This window comes from Lathamus discolor, chromosome Z (assembly GCF_037157495.1).
Source record: "Lathamus discolor isolate bLatDis1 chromosome Z, bLatDis1.hap1, whole genome shotgun sequence".
In the NCBI taxonomy this organism is placed as follows: Eukaryota; Metazoa; Chordata; class Aves; order Psittaciformes; family Psittacidae; genus Lathamus; species Lathamus discolor.
In genome coordinates this window covers 51,414,797-51,436,857 of record NC_088909.1, presented here as the reverse complement: position 1 = coordinate 51,436,857, position 22,061 = coordinate 51,414,797, and the positions used below count along the sequence as shown (strand labels likewise).

Below are 22,061 nucleotides of genomic sequence, written 5' to 3'. Positions count from 1 at the left end.
TAGAAACATTGTTCTGAGTCTTCTATTGGGAAATATGTTATCCCTTGACCAGAAAGGTCCTGAGATTATCACCTAAAGGCATAGTGAAGCAAGCTTCTACACATTCCTTTGACCTTGTGGCAAATACTTCAAAAAGGTTAGTCAGCAAATTGGCACAAACTGGAACACTAGAAGTTCCACCTCAATATGAGGAAGAACTTCTTTACTGTGAGGCTGGCAGAGCACTGGAACAGGCTGCCCAGTTTGTGGAGCCTCCTCCTCTGGAGACATCCAAAACCTGTGCAACCTGCCCTGGGTGAAACTGCTTTAGCAGTGGGGATGGACTAGATGATCTTCAGAAGTTGCTTCCAAGCCCAACCATTCTGTGATTCTGTGTGATTCTCTATGTATGGGTCAGACAAATAGGTATTTTAACTGAGAGTTATAGTCTGACCAGGCAAAAGCAGAGGACAATGAAAAGACTCATTAGATTTCATTGTCATGGGTAAAGACCAGAAATAATAGAGTTCAGAGCTTGTGCTGTTGCCTGCTGCTCTGCAACAGGCATCATTCATTTCAGATCATGGGAGGTATAAAAAGGTCTGTGATCACAACTGTTCCACATTACAGCTGAACTACTCTAAATGATTGTCTAGAGGGCCAAGTTGCAGACTGGAGGTTCCCACTGCCCACTTTTCATGCCAGCCAATGGTAGAAGTCTATATTTCATTTAGGAGAACCACCAGGATATTAATCTATGTGAAAGCCTGTGTACATAACATCAGCAAGAGTTATACAGTACATCAAAGTATTTCAAGCTCATTTAGACAAAAGCTGTTAGCCTGGGAGGAAAATATGCTATAAACAGTTCTACTGTGAATGAAGGCTGAGAGGGCCCACTAAAGGACAGTATGTCTTATGCCTCAAACACATACACTGGAACCTTTTTAATGAGGGCTGCAAGGTAAACAAGGTTTGTACCAAGATTTCTAAATTTCTGTTTTGACTAATGAGGCATATTTGTTCAGATTTGCTGGATTTCATGAGAATCTAAAATAAATTCCCTATGCATTTGCTGTGAAGCTCACAGTAATTTCCGTCATACACACTCAAATCTAGTCATTCCCTTCATCTAGGCACGCCAACAAACAAAAAAAAAAGCAGGCGAATGAAGCAATGTTGCAGACAAATGCACCATAAACTTTCCACAGTGACGTCCACGTCGGCTGCACACAAGCGTAGCATCTGAGTATTTGAATCTGTTCCACTGATTACTTCAGCTTTGCCAAAGGCAGCAAAAAACCAATGCAGTGTTACTCTACAAGTCAAGGAAAGCCATTGTTTCTGCTCTTTGCTGTTGCTTAAATAACTATCTGCAGCAAACAAACCAGAAAATAACAAACGGGACTATTGCTTCCTCTTCCAGGCAAAAGAAACAGACAGCTTACATTTATCAAGAGACATCTTACCAATGTTAGGTGAATTGAAAAGAGCCACAATAAATTTGAAATAATGAATTGCATTCTGTGTTGCTTATGGTTGTATTTGGCTGCAAAGCATATATTGGTCTCTTTTTTCTCCTGTGTGGCAAGTACCCAACTCAAAAGAGAAAGACAACAGGTACTTAAATTGGGATTCTCCAAGACAAGAATTTAAATTGCACAAGGAACTAGACTTGGGACTAACAAACAGGCATTTGGATTTCTTCTTGCTTTTCTTAATGGACAGGACAAACTAGGTAAGTTCACAAAGTGGGAAGGCACCTACAAAGGCTAACAGAATATTGTTTTACGCATAGAGATATTAAGATGCTGAATAAATTTTCACTCTAAACATTATTATTAGCAATTTTACATGCTTAGTTCCAGGCACACAGCTATTACAAGGACATGGAGGAAAGTGTGAGGTGGTGGTTGAAGAAACAGACAGAAGAATACAGGTGACTTCTTTAGAAACAACAAATTTTAAGTAAGAGGTACTAGGCTTGCAAAGTCAGGGAATTACTACGGACCTTATACAATTAGCTGGTGTAAACAACAATAAAACCAGAAATTATACATAGATGTATATACATACACATGTGGATAGTCTGACAGGAAAAAACTGCTCAGTTCACAAAGTTTAAACTATTTTAACACAGTTAAATCAGGATTGAAGCAGCTTTTTATTAACAGCACACAACTAGCCAGCAACCAGTAAACTGTTCAGTCAGGACCATTACCAGCAATTCTAACCACTTTTAAAAGGCTGTGAACTACCTACAAACTTTTCAACACCCTTCCACATAGTCCCATAGGTGCCCTTAAAGGGAGATGCAGTCCCTCCTTAATGTCCCCCAAAGATAATGTCCAACAGCAGTAGCCAGTCTGACCACCATCAGTTTTATCCTAGGCTAGTCAGTATCTTGCCTTGATAGTGTTGAAAATCTACAGCTGTCATTCAGCTAAAGCAATGTTTGCTCTGTCATAAGTTAGTCTGTGTGTCTGTAACAGTGAGCAAACAAGCTGCTGCATACATGTGATAATCACCACCCCTGGGATTAACATCTAACATTTGGACAGCCTCAAAGTCTGCACTGAATTAGCTCTGTCACACCACTGACTACCTCCTGAAAGCAGCTCATTTCCTGTTTCTATAAACTTAAGTTGTAAAGCAGTTAAGCATTAAAGATTTAAATTGGGTTGTTATTTCTATTTTTTTACCTGTATGTTTTAAGGTCTAATTTAGTATAAAATGTTTTGGTGTAAAAGTCAACAAACTGGCAAAAAGCTCCATGTTATATAGCGTACACTAGATTCACCTGAAACTGCTGTTTGCTGCTGCTGTGACAGTTCTGGTTTCCATGGAATTCAGCAGAACTAAGATTCAGTGACACAGTCAATAGTTACAGCATTCTTACAGTATTGTTTTCCCTTTCAGTAGGGAAATGTATGCAACCCAAATTATAAAATGGAGAAAAAAAAAAAAAAAGAATTTTCTCTCATGGAACCTTTTTTTCCACTATCACACTGTCTTTTTACAGCTGAGTACTGTAGTTTGTATATCCTTTCCCAGGGTCACAAAACTTCAGGCAGCTTCTAAACTGCTTGACCAGAGTACATAGATATATTGATCAGGTCTGTTCTGCAGTATTATGGCTCTCAATGTATCAGAGGAGGGAGCTAAGTCTTAAGTGAATAAATACTCCCACTTCTGATGAAATGTTTACAGTCCATGATAACATCCTTTATTAACAGAGTTCCTTCAACTGACCAGCAATGAAATATTCATTAATCAGCTCAAAAAGACTTCAGCACTTGCAAGTTAGTGACAAGTACTATGCAACTTAAGTAAATTCCTCTACTCACATTTAACCCAAAGTAAGAAGAAGCTAGAATGCAACTGAATACTTCCATTTCTCTTTGGAATTGCTCCTCTTCACAAAGAATGAGATTATTAATTTGATCACAAGACACTTGGCTTCATGGCCTCAGATAAGATACCAGAGTGTATTACATTTCAGCTTCTACCTGTAAATGCAATATCATTTGTTATAGTTTGGGGGCATCCCACTGGCATCTATAAAGTCAACCTCCTTTTCCACCTGTAGCAGCCCATACAGACAATTAGGAAGACATGGTGGGTAGCACAGAGGAGAGAGCAAATCAATGCGCAGATGCCATAGGCTTTTGGTCAATCTCTTTTGCCTCTGAACCTGCCAAATCATTCCCTCTCTTCAGCCTTGCTAGTGTTAAATCACGACCATTTCAGACCAAGGAGCACTTAATATTTGTATGCTACCACTCAACAGAGACCAGCTCAATCATCCAAAATCTGCCACATTTTAGTTCTCTCTTTTACAATGTTTCCATCATTGTTCATATGACATAAGGTATGACTGTTTCTTTCATTAGTATGAGAGACTGTTGTTCAAAGCAGCAAGCTATTTCAGAAGAGAAGGGCATCCACTGGAAATAAAGGGAGGCAAATTATTGCTATTTGATTTCCTGGCCAGAAGAGGTAAAATGGAAATAGTGGGTTTTCACAGAGCAAGTATATTTTATTTCAGTTCAAATGATTTGCAATCCTGGTTAAATACAGATTGAAGTGGGACAGAAATAGTAACCCATTTTACTGGAATATTCTGGAATAAATTTAAGAATTGAAAAGGAATATTTTTCCTTACCTTTCCTTAAAAACTTTTCTGCTATAACTGACCTAACTCTGGGAATGCAACTTTGTGCTACACAATGCTATTTCTGGGTTACCCATTGCTTGCATAGAAAAATGAACTGTACCTTTAAAGGTCAGAAACTAAAGTGGAGAAGTATCAGGAAAGTTCTTAAGGGAAAGCAGCTTTCAAAAGGAGAAATTACACTAAAAAAATCACTCCTGCCTGTGGCAGCATTCAAACTCATAGCAGAGTGAGGGAATCTATTTTGTTCCCTCTGATTCGTTCATTTGGCAGGATGGGGTCAAATTTGTTCTTGTATGTGTAGCATTACCACAGTACAGCACAGCTCCACAGGTTCCCATCTAGCAGTCCAAACTGCATGTTTATGCAAACTAGCATACACTCAAAAATTACAAGAAGACTTTGAAAAGGCTTAATCAGTCGCTCCAAGAGATCACTCAAATAACAGGTACTGGGGTGTTATTATTCTTCTACAGCTTGTATGAAATTTTCATCTGTCGCTGGTAGTGCTAAAATATTTCTCAGGAGAAAGAACAACCTGATTACAAACTTACTGGAAAAAAACACCCTAACAATCAAGCAATTGAGGAAACTAAGGCTAGTTGTAATACCTGAAACCACTTTTCTTTCTTTTTTTTTTTGTTTGTTTTTTTAATAGGCCAGATTTGAGTTTTGAAAATGTTTCAACTACAAACAAAGAAATTTCATTAAAAAGAAAAAAAAAATGAAACAAAACCCAAACTTAACCTACAGATTCATTAATTCCTATGGACTGTGCAAGGTACTATCTGCCAAATAACTCCGCAGTGCTCAAAAGCAGAACAGCTGGTGTGGACTGGTCACAGAAGCTGAACGGTGTCAGTTGCCTCTCAATGTATTTGAATCACTTTAATGCAGTTTAGCATGGTACTTCGGTAGAGTACATATGGAAACATAGCCTGTCAATGTGACAGCCAAGATTTTCACAGCTTTCTGCAGCATCCAAGCACTTCAGAAATTAAAGAAAGCTTGTCTATCCCCCAAAATTTCTGCCTAAACACTGCTACCAGCATCTCAACTGCATTCTTAAGGGGAGCAGGAGAGTGGGGCATGATTATTTCTCTTGCCCTTCATTGTTAATTTACATTTCCTTAACATGAACACTGTTCTCTATCTCTTGCACTGCCTGTTTAAAATATAGGACACTTAATACATCTATGACTCTATAAGCTTCACAACTCTTTGAGTCAATATAAAAAGAGCAACCAAGTTCAATGCTCCATTTGCAGCAGCTCACGTTTGCTAAATCATCTCTCTGGCATTTGCCTCACAGATCACGTGCTTTTGTTCCTCAGTAATATCCCATCATAATTAGGTTTTGATAAATCAAATGCCAACCTTAGCAAAAGGTAATAAGCAACTAAATAGCTCATAATACTTTAGTCAGCAATTATATAGATTAAGGAAAAGAAATGGTAAAACCTGACATTTCGACCATTTTAATGGTTGCTTTAAGAGCATTGATAATGCAGGTTTCAACCATCAGGAATGTTAAATATAACAATATACATCTTACACTCTTATATCCACACAAGTGAAATATAATTCAAAGCATAAACTTTCAACATAGTATTCTGAATTTCAGTTTCCTTAAACAGCTCCTTTCCACTCTGTGGTGTATAATTAGACAATCACTGTATGTTAACATGACACCTAATTTTCTTAAAGGTGACCTAGAGCATGGGAGTCTCCTGTGATTTCACCAGGACACTGTATGATGTTTTCTGTACATAATTATCTCAAACTGCAGCTCTGGGAAATTATCTATTCCCAGGGCAGTGACAAGGGGCACAAAATCAAGGACTCTTTCACAGCCCTACCTGGGTCTGCACTGATCACATAATGTAACTCAGCACAGGAGACACATCGCCTCACGATCAGTCAGCTCAGCAGGTTAAGTGATTTGGACATACACACTTGCCGTATCTTTGGTCAGGTCTCCTGTGGGTAGATACTGCACATAATGCAACATTTCTTGTATTCTCTTGAACAACATGCACATTTTGAGCATCTCAAGCATTTTACTCTGGGCTGCCCAACTGTGTCACAGTGCCACTTCCACAGCAACGCAATGAGCTCTGTCAACAGGCTCACCACAGGCTTGACCACCATCAGCTCCTACCCAGAGAGCTGCTATGAAAGCAGGGATCTGATGGGGAGTAGAGAAAATTTATCTCCAGTGACTCACTTTCTTGATAAGCAGTAAGAAAATTGACACTTAAATTTTCTCCCCTTTGGCTTTTAGAGCAGTATTCCTCCTGCTCAGTGAAATTGCCTTCTGGATCAGCAGACAATTAGGCTCTGGGACAGCTATCACAGTCACAATAGCTTTCTCCCTCTGGTAAATTTGTCTGTGTTCAGGCCAAAGCTGAGAAGACACATGGTTGTAGTTTGTCTACCTGGGCTTGCCACATCTCACACAGATCTGTCAGCTAAACCATTCCTGAGACTGATTCCTAATCTTTTTCAGTTAAAATGAGCTGAATTAGCTTAAAGCATTTAAAGAAAATATATTTGTCCATGTATTCAAGACTGTTGGGGATCAAGTATTTTAGCCATTAGTATTTCAGCACCTTAGAAAGCTTCATCTCCTCTTCAGAAAGATTTCTCAGCATCTCACAGCCAGTCTATTCGGGTACTTTAGATACTTCACATACTTTTATTGTAATTCATTTAGTCAAAATCCTAGTTCCATCACTGACTAGCATGTAGTCCAAAATATCTGAGAGTCTGTCCAGCTCTTCTGCAGATTAGTTTCTTACGACAGCTGTTGCAACGTTAATTTCATGGTAACTCCAGGGAAAATCAAACTGCCACTGCTACCTGCGGGCTATCCTGAATAACCTACTGTGAATAGAAGTGAAAATAGTCACCTACTTGCATATAAAACCCAGAGATTCCTTTTCAAAAGTTGCATTTGTTCTAATGGTACTAGAGCCGTTTTCACAGCTGTCAAGAAGCCATCATCTGCAAATCCCAGACTAAGCTCATCAAGTTCCTGCCCATTTGGAGGAGAGCTGTGGGTTCTTAGCACAGAAATGACCCCGTGTCCAACAGCCATTGCAGCATTCTTTGCACAGATGCCTTCTGCCCACTGAAAATGCCCACTGAACAAGAGCTGGAAACCTGAAATGCTAAATATCATCACTCAACAATAATTAATCTCTTAATCACCAGCTCAGCTGGCTGTAATTGTCAATATATTGTTTTATGAGCTTCCATTGGCAGGAAATGAATGATTTCTATCTCCTAAAATTGAAATGACTCGGCGGGTACAGAACAGGGATTATTTATATAGAAAGAATAAATCATAATGAAAGTGGCAGGAAATAAATAAAAGGGCAATTCTGCTGGCTGAGTGTCTGGAGTTGCAATTTCTATTTGAAACGGGTTTCAAGAATCTTCTATATTACTTTGGTTATTTAACCCTAGCTCCAACTTTAATGGGTACTGATTTCCTTTTGATTCAGGTATGTTAAGTGCCAGGCCATTTGTGCCATCAGTATGCAACTATATATCTAATTTGAAGAAAAGAATACTGGAAACTGCTCCAATCTTCCAGAAAAAAAAGATAAGATTACTAAGAAAAAAACATCTGCTCATTTTGCACTATGAAAGCTGCCCATTAGCTTCACTACTCTATCAGGGATGTAAATACAAAGCCAACAGTAAAGCTAAATATCTCTTAGAAAGCATCATTGATCCATTAGTGAGTGCTATTCACTCTAAAATATGAAATTACCAAGTGAAGTGGCATGATGAGACAAGACTCACAACAGAAGAAGACCTAAGATTTGAAGCTGAAGTCTATAATAGAACTGGATTAGGAAGCATCTGTGGAAATGTAAGAACTTTACCATTTTCTTCACCTCCTACTACATCTCAGAGATGAAAGCAACAGCAATTCCTATATAACATAAGCACAAGCAGAGGTGTGGGGCTTTTTAGCAGATACAATAGACAGAGAGAAACGTATGACTGGGCCCAAATAACAGGACTGGCATTTAAGTATGTTTTTCTTTTCTTTTTCTTGCATGTAAATAGATTTATGCAATATTTTGACAGGAAATTAGAAATATGTTTAAGGGTTATTTTCACTTAATTCTCTTGCCTACCAAGCTCATCCCAAGACCTTCTTAGTGTCATAACACACAATTTCAATATTACTTCAGTCCAGTTAGGCAGAGCTTTTCTGTGATTTTGAGTCGCAAGAGCCATTCTGCAACAACAGTGATAGTACATGGAGAGTGAACACCAAAGCAACTTCAAGATTTATTTCATGAAGGGGGCATCCTCCAGAGAGGAACTTGTATAAGCTGAGAGATTTGCAGACAGGCAAAAAAGTATCCATTGGGCACAAAAACTATTTGGGACGCTCTGCAGGCTCTTTCCCCTGTGCAAGTGCTCTTGCAGTGTCTCCAAGAGATAACATGGAGCTCAACAGACGAAAGCAGGCTAAACCGAGGATTTACACAGCAAAAACCTTGCTGCATACATTAGAAATTGTTTTATTTCATTTTAAGTAGTGAAACAATGTTTTACTGGTGGGTCAAAACACTGTCAACAGCAAAGCGGAAAAAAAAAGCCAAAACTAGTTTCCTGCGTTATCAGGTTTTTTCCTGCGCTATTGGTTTTACTGTTGGCCTGTCTCTGTGTAAAAGTTAAATTCATCTCCAGAAATACACACTCCTAACTTACCACCTTACCTCAAGGAGTGGCCATATGGTCTGGAGGTGAAAAAGCAGTCTGCACTGTGTGTACTGCATAACTATTCAGAGAGATATGTTTTAGTTTGATGATTGGTACAGTCTGCCTGTTCTCTTCTGTCTTTATAATTAAAGCATTACTTTAAACTATATAGAACAAATTCATCCTCCTGTGTCCTCCGTTCCTCCTTGTAGCTTTCCCTCTGTTAAATTTAATAAATTATCCCCTTTCTTTTGCCTTCACAACTAAGACCTCAAACAATTCATTCCACAGCAATCCCTTCTCATTGCTTTTCTAACACCCATGCGCATTAAAACCTCATCCATCATTGTTTTCAGAGAGTCAGCTTTTTAATCAGATCTGTATGTATATTGGTTTGAGCATGTGGCAGTTTAATTACCCTCTTGAATATATGAAACACATCTTTGTCATATCTACTTATATCTGAAAAGAGCCAACCTATAATACTAATTAAAGAGGGATGATGACAATTTTCCCATACTCAAATTATGCCCCATCTGTCTAGTCATCTTCATGTTCACTCTCTGGATTAATTAAGGGTGGGGAAAGGTTGTTCCCCTGGAGTTTTGCCTAATGCAGGATGAAAAGTCTGTTTTAAATAAGAAACATACAAAATTCCCTTCTTCTCATCCCAGAATCCTTCATTTTGCTGCTGTCTAATCAGCTACTTCTATATTGCATGGCATTAGGAGTCATGTGTATGCAATTGTTTACTGAAGCTAGCAGCTGGTCTGAAGGGGCAAGCAGCACAGTCAGCAAGGCACAGCCAGACACCATGCCCTCGTACCTGGACCCCAAGTGAAAACCAATTTTGTGTTAATAATATATGATTAAAGGACAGAGTGACATAGTGCCAAGTGGGTACAGTGTGAAAGCACACCAGTGTTTCAGCATTGTCTTTTATCAGCCTGAGAGTATTTTGCCCATACACATTTTCTTCAGGTATTTGAGACATCTAGGCAAAGCACAAAGGCCAGGTCTTGCCTAGTCAGAAAAGCTTTGAAGAATTTATTCTTATTAATGAGACTGGTTTTGCTTCTACCTAAACCTAGCTGCACAGTTCATGTTCATTTTGAAGCTACTCTACACCCAAGAAGACCTCTCAAAAGCCTAAACCATTAATTTTCGTCTAAATAGCAAATGTAAAAGCTTTTAACTCAGGAAAAGATGGAAAGTCTTGAGTCAAAACTGCATGACACCAGTGAGGAAGGGATGTTACTTGTACCAGTGGTTGTCATACTCACATGTGACTCACAGAGGACACATGCTGGCTGCCACCAGGTGCCAAAAAGTGAAAAATGAGGCAGGAGAAGCTGTGTCAGCAAGGCCTGTATTTCCCTGGCCCTCACCGCATGGTGGGTTGAGTGTGAGAATCATTTTGATCCAGTCCTACCCTAGAAGCTTTTTCACTGCTGCTGGAGTGTTGTTCCATGGTTTCTCATCTCCTTTGTTGTTTCCCTTCCCTTTGCTGAAAATGACGACAGAGTCCTCCACTCAGAAGAATGTGCTGCCACTGAAGATTTTATTAGCTCAGAGGGTGGTAGTGCTTTATCGCCCTGATTTTCCCCTGTTCATACAGGCGCTGGAAATATGCCATATTAAATTATAGAAATGACTTCATAATATTAAGTTAAAGTTATCAATCCCTGAGTCTATTCTGATCTTCTAGTTAGACCAAGAGATAACAATGGCTATAAATTTGAATGTAAACAAGGCAGCTAACTATTGAAACCATTAAAATATATTTCTTTAATAGCCTTCATATTTCATTGTCACTGTTCATATACTTTATACGAACCTAGTTTTCTTTTCAATATTTCTTCCTGTCTAATGTACATTGTTCTATTTTTTATTTCTCTGGCCTTATACAAAGCTAAACAAGGTGCTTACAAACATTTTAAGCTTCAATTTACAGATTATCTGCCACATGCTGATCTATTTTTCAGACTACAAGATAAGAAAAATACAGCTTTCCATATATAAAAGATTATTTACATACACTTTTTCTTAAGGGAATTTTGAAGCTCATCATTTTAAAGCCTTAAAATAAAATTTTCTAGGGAACACAATAAACTAAAACCATACTAAATCAGAGAAGCAGCCTGTGGCTAGATATTTCAGCAGTTGTTATGGCAGTAGGTTACAGTAAGTGTTCTACATTCTCAAAATTTCATTTTTGTAAGTTTCTTTTAAACCTTGAATTGTTAACAGTGCTATAAGACCATAAGTACTGAGGTACAGAGATAAAAATATTTTTCCTCTTTTCCTATGTTTTTACTTTGTGAATTTGTCACTATTGTATTCTATTACATTTCACATTTCTCTCACCGTTTTCTCCTCAGGTAGAGCCCAGTAGTCACTGATTCTCTCATAACTCTAATTTCCTATTTTGTCTTTGCATAGCATCTTCATCTCTAACAAACCCTTATATTATTTTTATCTGGATCAAACTGTCCTGTAAAGAAAATGAACTCTGCTTTTGGGGAAATGGCAGAGGATGTCTCATACAGACATGCCAGCTTATTCCTGCATCAAAATCCTACAAAAAACAAAAACACCAGAACAAAATCCATTTCTATTGGCTAAGGGATATACTGCAAGTACTTCAAGTGCCTACTCCAGACATGCTTAAACCCCATGCCTTTTCTATATGCATAACTTTTTGTGCCCCTTGTGTAGTAACTTTTACCTGTTCAAAATTTTTTTTTTCCTACACAGCTCTGTAAATAATCATCATCTCACATTTGACTGTTTTTAGGCTTGAGTTGTACAATTAGATTAATTAGAAAACTCTATAGACTCCTAAGTTAATAGAGGTTGCTAAGAAGTCTGCACCTGGCTTACAGAGTAAGAACACATTCTTAGGACATTAAAAAGTTCTGGCCACAAGGATACCTAAATTTAAGCAAAGAAATTGATATTTGAATCCTTAGAGAAATATTCTCTCACTAAATAGTGTGAAGAAATAAGCTGATTTAATGATGGATCCCATTTCTAATATTTTTTTATTACCTTCAACCCAATTTTACAACATGAATGACTGAGTAGCAGAAGGGGAAATCCAAAGAGATATGAAGGAAATATTTTTTTCCTCGGTCCAGTACAATCATGAGAAAACAGGCTAACAGGGTGGTATGCAATTTCAACCTGTGTGTGTGGACAACAGGATTACATTTTTTATTCTCACTTTCACACTCTAAAAAAGTCTCAATATAATAATCGGATGTGACAGTTTCATCCCATCTATCTGCAAAATAGAAAATCAGTCTTGTAGAAAGATATGACAGTATTTTATTTTCAAAATATGTTAGTATGCTTCTTATAAGCTTGCAATTTTAGTACCCATTTCCTCCCCTTCCCCAACCCACTGCCAAGATAGGTAATTGTTGGCCTCTTTCTCCCAATTTTTGAGACCTTATGTGCTGGGTTCAGAAGTAGCAGTCATTTTTTCTCCTTTTTAGTACCTGGTGCAGTGCCGTGTTTTTGACTTTCAGCCTGGGAACAGCACTGATAACACCAATGCTTTTAGTTGCTGCTCAGTAATGTTTACTCTGACCAAGGACTTTCTGAGTCTCATGCTCTGCCAGGGAGGAGGGGAAGCTGGGAGGAAGCAGAGACAGGACACCTGACCCAAAATAATCAAAGAGGTATTCCATACCACAGCACATCAAGCCCACTATATAAACTGGGGGCAGTTACCCAGAAAGGCTAGATCACTGCTCTGGCTGGGCTGGGTATCGGTCAGCGGGTGGTGATCGGTTGTATTCTCTGCCCTTGTTATTTCCCTTATCACTATTACTATCGGTGGCAGCAGAAGGGGTTTGTGTTATACCTTAGTTACTGGACTGTTCTTGTCTCAACCCATGGGAGTTACATTCTTTCGATTCTCCTTCCCATCCATCTGGGAGTGGGGCGAAAAAGGCGGGGGAGGCGGTGAGCAAATATCTGCGTGGTTTCTGGGTTACCAGCTGGGCTTAAACCATGACACCTTGCAAAAGATGTTCACAAGTAATGCTTATAAATTCTACCTTTAAGAACAAACAATAACTGAAGAGTTACTGTGAAATCTCAGCTTTCACTTTGAAAGAAATAGCAGCATTGTACCAATAGCCAATACTGGAAAAGAAATACAGAAAAGAGTACCTTCACTTCCAAGCTATGTTTTAGCTAGTCCATCATTATAAGTATTTCCATGAATTTAATAATAACACCAATATTCAATATTCTGAACTTAATGTAATAAATGAAGGGTGATCACATTACCCAGTTTTAAAAATTGCTTTACATAATGTAATCACTTACTTGCTCTAATTTAATTTCACTTTACATAGTTTAATAAGTGAATGCTGATCATTTGACATAATTGAATAAGTAGTTCAGGCTCATTTTCGGTACTTAGATCACAAAATAGGCTGCTTTTTGTCTCATCTTCCAGGATGGCATTTTGAGATTTGAGAGTTTGGTGTCATTTCTCACTATGGAGGAATCTAGCCCAGCCTTGCCAGCTGAGTATTTCAGGAAAAAACACAGAGCATAACAATGCAACCTCCTGCTTCATCACACAGGCAGAAAACCTTCCTAGACTATAAAAGCCATAATTTCAACTGAAGAGTAACTTTAACTGATCTAACAATATCTACAGGAGACAGGCAGTAACTGAGTCTTCAACGATGTTCTAGCAAAGTCCAGATCTTTCTACTTTATATTTGTGATACAGAATTTAATTTTAAATTTAAAAGATAAGACAGATCTATGAAGGACAACTCATAGTTCCAGAAGCTGGATTATGTTCTGCTCAGAATTAAAACAAACCATAATTCACATGGTGGCAGGGAAGGGTATGCAGGGGAAAGACTTCCTTCAGGAAAAAAAGACAGAAAAACACAGACAGGAGGACCAATGGACATACAGAAAGACAAAGAAGAAACTGCGTAATTTCAACATGCTCACCAGCGGGGATGGTGAAGGAGTCAGAAAGCAGCAATCAATTTCAAAATCACCAAGGCCTAAAGCTGCAGCCAGTGCTCTCTACCAAGTTCGGTGGTTCAGTCACAGAGAGAGATGATGGTAAAAGGTTGTTAAGGGGCTGCAATGATGACTTTTACCTTTCAACATAAATTTTCCTTCTCAATACTGTTTTCTAAGAAGACATCATAGTGAAATCACCAATTCATACATGTACTCTATGGGTTTCAGTGTACTCTGCAAAAGAATGATCACAGAATATATTTCCATGTTTGCACTAAACATAAGTTTCTCCTCTCAAACCCAAAAGAACACAACTTTCAGAAATATTTACTGTCAGTCATTTGCTGCCTGCCCACACAGCTGCTGCAAAACATCTGGAGTTTTTTTCAGAATAAAGCATACAATGTATGGATTGCAATAGTAACCAAGATCTTAAGTATCTTATAAAAGAGATACACTGGAGTCGTTAAAAATAACACCATTTTTATTTCAAAAAGAAATTACTCTTGTCGAGAAGTAACTATTTAGAATCAAACTGCCCAAGACAACACAACCGGAAAGGGGTAACAAATCTGTTTTATCTAGCAACTCTATTAACAACAATTTCTAACTCTAAGTCTGTCCCATGTATCCTCCTACTCTCCACTTTGTTTTTACCAAGTTTAAGATCCAATAATTCAGAGATACATCTAGTATGCAGGGGAAAATGCATCATTCCTAGAAGTAATTTCTTGTAGTTAACTCCCAGAGATAATTTATATATACATATATATTTCATATTTATCTTATAATTTTGTTAGTATAAGGCAGTAGAAGGAACCATGTGTGCTTTGGACTTTTTGCTAATTGAAGAGTAGATGAAGACATCCACATTGATAAGTCTACTCTTTAATCACCTTGAAATTGGCTCTTTCCCCTTAATAATGAAAAATAGGGGCATTCCTCTTTTTTAAGATATTCAGGTTCAGAATATGTGAAGAAAGCTGAAATGAATAAGAATTTGCGGAAGATCAACGAACAGCACGTTGATTAATGTAATCAGAAACTGACCTTTATTCACTTCAGAGCACTGCCTTTTATAGCTTCCAAGCTTGGTCCCACGCTTAAGCTTCATAATGATTGGTTTCTACACATAATGCAAAGACAGCTGATTGGTCTCTACACATGATGCAAAGGCAGCTGATTGGTTCCTTCTTCAGCATCCGGGAGCTGTTTCCCTCCTGCAGAACTTCCACATACGTGGCCACAACTTTGCTCTGAAGTAATCTGTGAACTAGGCCATTAATCCTTACTACTAACTCTAACCAATGGCAAGAGTCCTGGATCTTTCGCATACCCATTGTTTGTTAAAAAGCTCTCAACAAGAATTAATCTGAGAAGAAAAACATCCACCTTCAGAAAGACAGGTGGTAAAAAGGCACCAATCCACTCCACTCTTCCACCTTCCTTTTTTTAACAAACTCAATTTCTTCCTGGGCCAGTTGCTGTCACTTCCGTTTCATTGTGCCTTTGTAATATCATAGCAATAACTTTGCATCACAAAAGATTTAGATGCAAGGGTACCACAAAATCATAAAGACCCAATTGCAGCACTTAACTACACAGATTTTACTCCCACATGCAAACTGAAAGAAATCTTTTCTTCTGTCATGTTACTCAAGAAATAGCTTTGTTGCTCTGAATTTTTTTTTTTTTTTTTTTTTAAGAACTGCTCCCGATTAATGAGTTCTTTTCCTTTATCTAACTCAAGCTGTTGGGGTTTTGGGGGGGTTTGGGAGTTTGTTTGTTTCTTCGGTTCTTTTTAAAGAGCAACCCTGCAGTACATTTTGTTTAGTTTCCATACACTTGTTAGTAAATAAGTGTAGGTCAGCAAGAGCTGACCTATCTTTTATCCTCCAACCAATCTTTGTTTTTTTTCCATGGAAGTAAGTACCTGGCAATTTGGAGTCTGAGATTTGTCATGAAGTACCTAACATTTGATAGAAAATTTAAAAAATAAATAATAATGATGATTTATCTGGCTATTACTTTAATTGTTAAAGGAGTTCCCCAGTCCAGTGTTTTTTTGTGACCCAGGCAGTTTCCTTGTTCCTAAACTGGTAAAGCCTGGTGTAGTTGTAGACCCCAGAGATTCCCTACATATGCTTACCAAAGGATACAGCCACTGCAGTTCCCATTCCCAGGTCAGCAGTGGGGCTTGGAACATTTTCCAAATAGACACCTACTTATCAGTACACACAGCCATGCTCTGTACAGATAGAGCAGAGCCTTTACCAGCACCTCCTTAAACATCAACAGCACTGACCTAAAGAAGAATATGGATAGCCCATACACTGACCCAGTCTCTCTTACCATGTGCAGACTAGAGCAAGCCCCACAGAAAACAGATAAGAGAATTTAGTAAGAGTAGGACAGACATACCTTAAGAAAAAGCAGCATACTGCTGTTGTCATCAAGCACACATATAACCCCACAAAATTTTTCAGGAAAGAATTGAGTCATTCCTTGTTTTGACATGAAATAAATGAATAAATAGAGACTTTCTTCTTCCTCTTTAAGTGCGGGGTTGCTCCTGTGCAACTCTTGAGAAAACTGTACCTCCTGCTGTATGTCACCTTATTAGTTACTCTGCTGCTGTTAAACCTATCTTCTCCATTCAGAATGCACACTCACACCACTTCAAAAGCTGACATTTATTTTTTACTGAACAGCAAGCTAGTTTTTAAACCATTGTTTGAAGGAGAAAAAGAAAAAAAAGAAAGTTAAACTTTATCCAAAGGGCTTCTTTTAGAAATACCAAAACATCAAATACAAGTTGGAAAGTGAAGGAATCTGCTCTTTAATTAGTCTACAAGATTCTAGTACAGTTAAGACTTATTCCAAAAGTTCAAGTCATGACCTCACAACATGTTCCCCTGAGCAAGACATACTTCTACCTACTGCTTTCCCCTCCTCTCACATAAAATAGTTTCATGTTTGCAAGTGCTGAAGACCCTCCCATCTCTCCTGTGTCTTCCAGCAATGACTTTTTTCAGGTACAGGATGCTTATCAAACAAAAGCTGTGGAAAAATTGACCCAATATTGTAACATTAAGGGGAAAAACAAAATAAAATTGATTGATCAGTTTGATTACATGCAAATATACTTCACAGGGGAAAAAAAAGTCTTTTTCTTCCAGGGCAACTGCAAAGTTCAAGGAAACATGCAGAAGCTTCAGCAGTGCTGCCTGTGCCTACAGGCTTATGAGAAGGTAGCTGATTACAGAATTTGGAGGTCATAGAAAGGCTCATGTCTCGTTAGGATTCTACTACTGACAGCAGTCAACAGCTCTAAGACACTTAGCACAGCACAACACCAAAAAATGGACAGCATAACAAAATACAACTGATCTTCCAGCTTCTTTAGACAGCCTTCCTGAAAAAGCTGCTCCAGATGGCCTAAGTCACTTCCACAGTTAGAATACTTCTTACAGCAGCTTTCAGGGACACAAGCTGTTCTACCCAGAAGATGCCAAGAGGCAGATGTTGCCTTCAGCCAGTCTGTGCAATTTTGGACCCCGCAACACTGCATCTTCCTCTGTTCAACATCCATAGTCCTGCTGACAGGACCCTGGGGGTAAGTTCCATTGTACTGATAGAAGAGGTGACCCACAGTGCTCTTCAGTTCAGAAGCCAACCGAGTAGAGTAGAACTGTACCAGAACTGCTGAAGACATTTCCAGGCAAAAAAGGACCAGCAGCAAGTACATGAGAGTCCCTTGCTGATACCGGGAACTCCTAGAAGAAGTAGAGACAGCCAAAACTCCAGTAGGTATCAAGATGAGTGCCGTTGCAACAGCCAGCCAGCCAAGGAGAGGCAAGAAAGACTCCTGAAATAAATGCCCATAGTTCTTGTGCATCTGTATCTCATAAACTCCACCAAACACCAGAGCTGCAGCAATGCCCCAGAAGATGAAGGCTAAGAAACTGAGTACCAGTTTAGCAAAGGATCTGACCCAGCATTCCTCAGAGCACCAGAAAAAGGAAGGCTTCTGCAACAACACCACCAAAACCCTAACTATCTCCATTCTTCACACTCCTAGCAACACAAATGCTCACCACCACCATTTAAGAGGCCTCCACCACTCTTACCCAGGTGCAGCAGACGAGATCTCCACCCAAAAACAACTTGCAAAGGAGCAACACTGGTGAGACTCACTCAGCACAAAGAATAGGCAATGCTTCAGCTAACTACATGCTGATGCTTGTTCGCTGTAGTCTGCAGAAGCCAGGAAAGTGTGCACAAAGCTTGCTGTGGAGAGGTCATCCACTCTGCTGTCAGTGGAGATGTTTGCATCTGGAAGAGGAAGGCAGCTGAGAAAAGGCTGAATCCTTTGTTTTACTACATTCATGTGTTAAAGAGCTGGGTGTAGATAAATAATCAAGGTGGTAGCCAGCTGTGCTAGCCCAGATCCGGCTGCCCAAGTGAAAGAGGCAATCCAGCTATCATCTTACTGCAGCAGCCAAGATGGCAACAAATGCACCAGTCAGTCATTAATGAAGGAATAGTTTAAGCAGAGCTATTCAATCAGGGATCTCCGTGGGTAATACTCACCTAGACTCATTAACATTCCCAGTATGCTTACCACTCATTAGATTTTATGAGGGGCATAATAATGTTAATAATATTTTGGCCTTTTTTGCTCAGCAAGATTTCTGCATAGATAGTTTCAACTACTCAAAATGCCAGGATGAGAAATCCCTAGCATTATAGACTAGTACCCCCCAGTATGCATCACCGTTGATTTGACTGTGCTGTAATGACTGAATACAAACAGGAAAAACTGTAGTAACTTTTCCTTGTGTTTAAAGAAACCAATTTACACACCCACTAAATGTCTTCACAACAATCTTTAAGGGAATTAGCACCACTTATCGGCCAGCAGAAGAGCATTATTACTCACAATGTTAATCAAACGTGATATGGAGGAGCTGAGCAGGATGGGAGACCTGCATAAAACTTGCCACAGACGCCAAGAACTCAGATTCCAAAGGCCAGCAGTGGTTTCCTAATCATCCTGATGAAGTCCTGTTACATCTCTTGTTTCTCAAGATGCAGAGAAGGGCTAACACAACAGGCATACATAAGGGAGAATACAGATAAATGATCCTCTTTTTCAGAAACATTACCATCTGCAGACCCTGCAGAAAATCAAAGCTGGTGCTCAGATCCCTGGAAAAGTCTCAGCGAAGCCAATGTTCCCACATCTGTCAGACATTTTACAAGGACTTATTGCTGTTATATACACTATGCACACACAGATGTTGGGCTGACTCCCATCAAAATGTCGTTCTGTGTGTTGTACAAACATGTCATTAAGGCTAATTATTTTGGAATGAGATAAACTGCTTTATTTTTTTTAATTTTGCCATTAACAGTAATTAACATGCAGTGATTAACTTGTTAAATCTTAACCAAATGTTTCTTTCAAAGCTGTTCTAGGATGTGTGCTTTTCTGCAACTGCTCTCTGAAGTCTGTGTCTGCCCTCTCTCCTGTTCTGCTTGCTGCTACCCCCAGTCCTCCAGCTGTGTTGTTTGTGCTGCCATTCGCTTATTCTCTTGAATGCCTTTTCCTCTCATTTCTATGTTCTGCATCAGGGAGAGGGATAGGGGGAACAGAAAGGATTTCCCTTCACATCTGTGCACACAGGCAAACTACACTGATTTAATGTTTCCATGATGCAGTAGGGACGTATCAGAAAAGTGCAAGGAAACATATCATAGACATATCTAAAAATTCTGTGAGAAGTAAAACTGGTTATAGCTAGCTTGCAGACTTTGTGGGGAAAAAAAAAAAAAAAAAAACAAACAAGCCAAACCAAGCCCAAACATATGAACCTGCATCTATTCCTTTCTGCCTCCCCCCACGCTTATAACGCTTAATGCGATATTAAGAAATTAGTTAAGAAACTGTTTACTTTTACTGCAGTCTCTGAAATATATTAGAAAGGCTCAAGCTGCTTACAGAACAATTTTACTGCACTTCTTGTTTGTTCCAGCCAGGGTAACTCACATCCCCTCCCTGAACACAGAGGAGAAAATTTCAATGGTTATCAAAGCCTAGAAATTCTTATCTTTCTAAAGATTGCCCAAATATAATAACTTCCCATTTACTTAAATCTGACACATTGGACCACTGTGAGGTCTTTCCATTTCTTTCATATGGCTGTGGAACACAGAGTATGAGAGAGGGAGAGGGGCGAAACAGCTGCTACAAATGGAGGGGTACATGCTGCCGCAGGCTCTGACCCTTCCACTGGTGCCTTTGTGCTGGCTTAGTCCCACACAAACTGCTGTGAGCCAGTCCACAGGAGCAGAGAGCCATCTGCACACAGCCTCCTCCTGAAGTCAGGACTTCTGCAGCAGTACAGCAGATAGGAGAACATGCATGACTGCCTATCTACCACAGGAATCAGAAGCATCGACTAGTACCCAGCTCCCAGGTAAAAGTTCTCAGTGCCCAGTGCCACCTGGAGGGATGGAGCATACTCAGCACTATGCAAGAGGAAATTGCTGCAGTGGGGTTTAATATTTACAGGGCGGTCTAAAACCCCTCACCTACTTTGCACTAGTCAATGCATGCTCACAAGAGAGCTTCTCCTCAAAACGTCTGCTCTCTGGTAAAACATGCAAGACAAAAAAGGACAAGAAAGATGTGGAACTTGTCCCTGAAGTACCAAAAGAACCTAACTGCCAACCTCAATAGCACTGTGCTAAGTCATTTTACCTCCACATGTAGCCAAAACCTTAAAGAAAGCTGTGAGCGAAGGTTGTAGTGTGACAAGCAGCCTATAGGTAAGGCAGAATAGGAAAGCTCCTCTGTTTTCTTTCTGGTAGTAAACAGCATAACATGATAAATGTCGTCCCTGCCTTCTCTGGTGTTGTTTCTGCTTATGAACTGATGAGTATTGAAATTCAAATGTGGGTGTAACAGATAATACATCTCAGACAAACTACTTTCTGGAATGCTGCTGAAAGTATAATCCTTCAAGTTAATAAAATGTCTGCTGCATATTCTTTGCATTCATTGTTCCAGCAAACCATGGCTGACGTTGGATGGCTGTGATAAGCCAGGAAGGTCAAAGAGCTTCGTTCCACATGAGCCCTGGAGTAAGACTTGAGAGCCATCAAGTCAATGTTGTGGTTGTATGACTAATGCAGGCTAATGACTAGACTCATTTTAAAAGATATAGGCTGTCATACAGACTGATCAGAGAGAACATCTGAGCTCTTGCTGTAATGGGCAACAATTCAAATCAAAATGGCCAGCTAGACCATTCAGACTTGTGTGAACAAGAAGAAACCAAGAGATGACTGTGGAATCAGGGCACAGTTAGACAAGCCCATCTCCTAAGTTTAGTACAAACCTCATATAAAATGAGACAAGGTCTCAAAGCCAGACCCTCAGCTACTGCATTCATTGTCACAGTGGCAACACAGAAGAGCCCTAAAGCTGCCTCAGAAAAACAGCTGCCATTTCTACTGTAACCTGTACACATATGAAGCTACTTTAGCTGGATTCTGTAGCTGAAACTAAAGAACTCCGAAGAGGTTTGGCTTGAGACTTTAGAACAATTTTTTAAGGTTTTATTAGATTGAAGGACACCATAGCATAGGTGTGGTTAAGCATAGGTTAAAACCTTTGTTGGAACACAGAACTTTTTATCAACTTCATCTACCCCAGCCTTTACATTAAGCTTCCCTCCACCCCAGCCACCTTCCTGGCCCCTTCAGTGGATGGAAATTGGCATGTGACCCAGCAGGGCTGGCAGATCCAGAAAAAGGGATAAATGGGTATCACTGGTATCACTCTTTCTTTCACTGCTCCTGACCTTGTCTGCTGGACCCAGCACTATATGTTTCCCAAGCTGAAGGGACTTTACACACACAATTTTTTCAGTTCCCACGAAAAGGCCTGGGTGCATATAAAGTGATAGTAAAAATATAGCGATATTTGGTGGGGGGAATGGTTCTTCTCAATCAGATCATTCAAATGATGACGGGTACTCAAAACACCACACAGGAGAAGGACTGGGTACCAAGAGGAAAGCTATTTCTAGGAAACTTGAAAGCTGCTAAATCTATTGATTCCTCGGGAATAAAAAGTGTTACCTTATGAGACATGTCATATTAT

General features: G+C 39.3%; 1 protein-coding gene across 1 annotated transcript; it reads right to left on the bottom strand.

Moving 5' to 3' along the window:
- Positions 1-16,703: 16,703 nt before the first annotated feature.
- On the bottom strand, positions 16,704-17,956 carry LOC136004968 (tetraspanin-3-like). Its single transcript, XM_065661997.1, has one exon. It carries the CDS (start codon positions 17,952-17,954, stop codon positions 17,148-17,150), a length of 807 nt encoding a protein of 268 aa, XP_065518069.1. The 5' UTR covers positions 17,955-17,956; the 3' UTR covers positions 16,704-17,147.
- Positions 17,957-22,061: the final 4,105 nt, after the last annotated feature.